The sequence below is a fragment of the Solanum tuberosum genome, unplaced genomic scaffold, assembly GCF_000226075.1.
Source record: "Solanum tuberosum cultivar DM 1-3 516 R44 unplaced genomic scaffold, SolTub_3.0 scf00063, whole genome shotgun sequence".
NCBI lineage: Eukaryota > Viridiplantae > Streptophyta > Magnoliopsida > Solanales > Solanaceae > Solanum > Solanum tuberosum.
The window spans coordinates 1,139,603-1,144,332 of record NW_006238988.1 but is presented as its reverse complement, the minus strand read 5'-3'; the positions used below and the strand labels follow the sequence as shown (position 1 = coordinate 1,144,332).

Sequence of the window (4,730 nt, the reverse complement as noted above, 5' to 3'; positions counted from 1 at the left end):
AATGGTTTTAAGTTTTTACTCTAAAATAATTATATCAATATGATATAATTATTTTAGAGTAAAAACTTTAAATCATTCAATTAATATCACTAATTATATCAATATGATATAATTATATTAGAGTAAAAAAAATAAACACATGAGTGTGACTCTTCTTCTTCGTGCTCTCAGCGTATGTTAGTTAACGTGCGCAGAGGTGGGCTATGGCGAGGGGAAGAGGTAGAGGAAGGGGACGTGGCCGGAAAATTCCTTTAATGACAATAAGAAGCTCAGTAAGTACTCGAGTGGAAGGAGAGGAGGTACAAACGCAAGAGCAATCCAAAACCCTACCACTGAATGAAAGAGGAACAATAGAAAAAGGAACAACATCGAGGGCTGAAGTAGTGAGGCGATTGAGCTTAAATACTCCACCAACTACTGCAGGAGAACCTTCAGATCTAGAGTATGAGGAAGAGAAAGAGGCTGAAAGCAATGGAACAGTAAATGTAGATGCAGAAAACTTTGTTGATACAACAAGGAATACTGGTGGGCAGTCTAAAGGGAAGGAGAAGAATACAAATGAACTATGGACTAATATGTTCAAGAATAATAGAGCAGCAAACAATGGTATGAACTTGACCTATTTCCCTCCACAAATAGTTGATGGTCAAACTATGGTTCAGCTGGAAGAAGATGAGGTTCAAGTGGAAGAGGACAAATGGAAGTGTGCTCTTATTGCTTATGTGATTGGGGAATGCCCTGGGTATAACACAATGCATAGGTATATAACAATGAATTAGACGGTTGTGACTAAACCGGATGTATACCTACATGAAGAAGGGTATTACATAGTTAAGTTTCAGAATCTCAGCGATATGAATGAGATCTTGTATATAGGACCTTATACTATCAACAATAGACCTATCATTTTAAAACAATGGAGTCCAGAATTTGACTTTGGGAATGAATTTTTAGTTGAAATTCCTTTGTGGGTGATGTTTCCCAAATTGCCACTTAATTGTTGGGGTGTTGGATCATTAAGCAGAATAGCTAGTGCGATTAGAGTACCTTTATTTGTTGATGAATGTACCACGAAGCAAACAAGAATTTCATATGCTCGAATGCTCATTGAGGTCAATGTTACTAAGGCTATACCTCAGCAGATAACAGTTATGGATCCCAATGGAGGAACATTTATGCAGGAAGTGGTGCTGGAATGGAGACCTCAATTTTGTGATAAATGTCAGAAGATAGGCCACCAATGTCAATCAGGCATAACAACTAAGGATGAGCCACCAAAGAAGAGACGACCAGGAAAGAAAGTACCTCAGGCATAGCAATATAAAGGACCAATTCAAACGAAGGAGCATATATGTGTGCAGAACAGGGGACAATAAGCAAGAGAGATCAAGCACTGTAACACAACTGAGAAGGGCAATCATGAGACAGAGAGGGAACAGGGCAAACAAAACCCAGGGGAGATAACACAACTTAATCTGAGACCTAATGCTGGAGGTAAACATCTGGATTTTAGCCTTACTAATTTTCCTATATTAGCAGCAATACCAACTAGAAATGGGTTTGAGAGCCTTATGCATAACAAACTTGCTTCACTGCCTATTGATAGAGGTGGAGCCCCCAACACTTGTTGATGAAGTGGGTCTTTTGGAATGTGAGGGGTGTGAATAAAAGGTATAAGTAGAAGGAACTTAAAACCTATCTGCAAACCAATAAAATAAGTATAGTTGGGCTTATAGAAATAAGAGTTAAGGAGCATAATATGAAAACAACCCTTAGGAAGATAACACCAGGATGGGGAATAATGCACAATTATAATGCAGCTGTGAATGAAAAAATTTGGGTGATATGGGATGAAAATTGGTATGAGACCAACATAATTAGGTGTACTGCCCAAATAGTGCACTGCCTGATCAAGGACAGAACCAAAGGCCATCAGATTGTGCTCATTGTGATCTATGGATATAATACAATAGAGTAGAGAAAAGAGATGTCGTTAGAGTTGAACTAAGAAGAGACGACCAGGAAAGAAAGTACCTCAGGCATAGCAATATAAAGGACCAATTCAAACGAAGGAGCATATATGTGTGCAGAACAGGGGACAATAAGCAAGAGAGATCAAGCACTGTAACACAACTGAGAAGGGCAATCATGAGACAGAGAGGGAACAGGGCAAACAAAACCCAGGGGAGATAACACAACTTAATCTGAGACCTAATGCTGGAGGTAAACATCTGGATTTTAGCCTTACTAATTTTCCTATATTAGCAGCAATACCAACTAGAAATGGGTTTGAGAGCCTTATGCATAACAAACTTGCTTCACTGCCTATTGATAGAGGTGGAGCCCCCAACACTTGTTGATGAAGTGGGTCTTTTGGAATGTGAGGGGTGTGAATAAAAGGTATAAGTAGAAGGAACTTAAAACCTATCTGCAAACCAATAAAATAAGTATAGTTGGGCTTATAGAAATAAGAGTTAAGGAGCATAATATGAAAACAACCCTTAGGAAGATAACACCAGGATGGGGAATAATGCACAATTATAATGCAGCTGTGAATGAAAAAATTTGGGTGATATGGGATGAAAATTGGTATGAGACCAACATAATTAGGTGTACTGCCCAAATAGTGCACTGCCTGATCAAGGACAGAACCAAAGGCCATCAGATTGTGCTCATTGTGATCTATGGATATAATACAATAGAGTAGAGAAAAGAGATGTCGTTAGAGTTGAACTCCTTGGCACAAGGGATTACTCAACCTTGGCTCATTGCAGGGGATTTTAATGCTCTACTCACCCCACAAGATAGATTAGCTGGAGCAAATGTGAGTCTCAATGAAGTGAAGGATTTTGCAGATTGTGTTAAAGATATTGGTGTCACTGAATTACAATGGCAGGGGCACTACTATTCTTGGACTAACAAACAACATGACATTGATAGAATTTCCAGTAGGATTGCTAGAGTGTTTGGGAATTATGAATGGATGGAGAAATGGGGACATGTTACTACTGAGTATGGGAATCCATGTATATCAGATCATTATCCTATGCAGCTCACAATGCAAATAACTCAGCACAATATAAAGGTAAAATTCAAGTTCTTTAATGTATGGACTGAACATGACTCCTTCATGAGTTTAGTGGAGAGTGTATGGAAGCAAGATTATGGTAAGGGTAGCATGAAGAAGGTGTGGTGCAAATTAATAGCTCTTCAGCCTGCTTTAAGGCAACTTAATAACAAGGAATTCAAATATATTAGCCAGCAGATTGAGAAGGCTAGATATGAGCTCAGTAGAATCCAAGAAGAACTATATGATCAAGCCACTGATGATTTAGTTGAGCAAGAAAAGGAGATCCTGATGAAGCTGGAGAAATGGCGATGATAGAGGAGAGTGCACTAAGGCAGAAATCAAGGACAAGATGGATCCAACTGGGAGATACTAACAACAAATACTTCAGTGCAATCATAAAAGAGAGAACTCAGAAGAAGCAAATCAAATGTATTACATCACTCACTGGACAGATGTTGTATGAACCACAAGATATCCAAACTGAATTTGTACAATTCTATAAAGGACTTATGGGATCCTCAGTCACTACACTACCAGCTATAGATGTCCAAGTGATGAAGAGAGGACCCACACTGTCAAGGCAACAAAGGATAGATTTATGTGCTGATATAACTAAAGAAGAGATTACAGCAAGGTTGCAATCCATTGGGAATGACAAAGCCCCAGGTATAGATGGATTCAATGCTTATTTCTTTAAGTATACTTGGAAGACCATAAAAGAGGATATTATTGATGCAGTTCAGAGTTTTTTCAAAACTGGGAAAATTTACAAACATGTCAATTGCACACTAGTAACTTTTATCCCAAAAGTGCAAAACCCAAAAACTGTGAAGGAATACAGACCAATTGCATGTTGTACTGTGTTGTATAAGATCATCTCCAAAGTATTGGCAAAAATACTACATGAAGTTATTCAGAGTGTCATCTGTGATAGTCAGGCTGGGTTCATCCCATGGAGAAAGATATCTGATAATATTCTACTTGCTCATGAATTAGTGAAAGCTTACACTAGGAAGAATATATCTCCAAGAAGCATGTTGAAGATTGATCTCCAAAAAGCCTATGATTCAGTGGAATGGAATTACTTAGAGTAAGTGATGAGAGAGCTAGGTTTTCCTGATACATTTTTTCAATGGGTAATGACTTGTGTGAAAACAGTGAGTTACTCTATAGTTGTGAATGGGTAGCCTACTCAGAATTTTGCAGCAGCTAAGAGACTCAGGCAAGGAGATCCAATGTCTTCATTCCTCTGTGTTATAGCAATGGAATCCAAGATGCTCTAAATTGGATATTACTCACTTATGTTTTGCAGATGATCTACTAATATTCTCTAGAGGAGATCTGGAATCCATCATGGCCCTCCAAAAGTGTTTTTCACAGTTCTCACAAGCTTTAGGGTTGCAAGCAAATCTCCAAAAAAGCTCCATTTATTTTGGGGGAGTACAGATAGGGGTGAGACAACAAATCATCCCGCTACTTGGTTACAAGATGGAAAAGCTACCTTTCCAATACCTAGGGATACCATTGTCTACTAAGAGACTATCAGTCATCCAATGGTACCCTCTTATAGAAAAGATCATGCTAGTACAAACTGTGTTGTTTGGAGTCTAATCATATTGGGCACAATTATTCATTATCCCTGCAAAAATAATTAAACTGA

The 4,730-nt window shown here is 38.3% G+C and overlaps 1 protein-coding gene across 1 annotated transcript; it reads left to right on the top strand.

Moving 5' to 3' along the window:
* The first annotated feature begins 2,716 nt into the window (after positions 1-2,716).
* Positions 2,717-3,382, top strand: LOC107060171 (uncharacterized). The gene has a single exon (XM_015307747.1). It carries the CDS (start codon positions 2,717-2,719, stop codon positions 3,380-3,382), a length of 666 nt encoding a protein of 221 aa, XP_015163233.1.
* Positions 3,383-4,730: the final 1,348 nt, after the last annotated feature.

What these genes read in the sequence shown, in the direction of transcription:
- LOC107060171 (XM_015307747.1), top strand. Translation starts at nt 2,717, where the DNA reads ATGTCGTTAGAGTTGAACTCCTTGGCACAAGGGATTACTCAACCTTGG.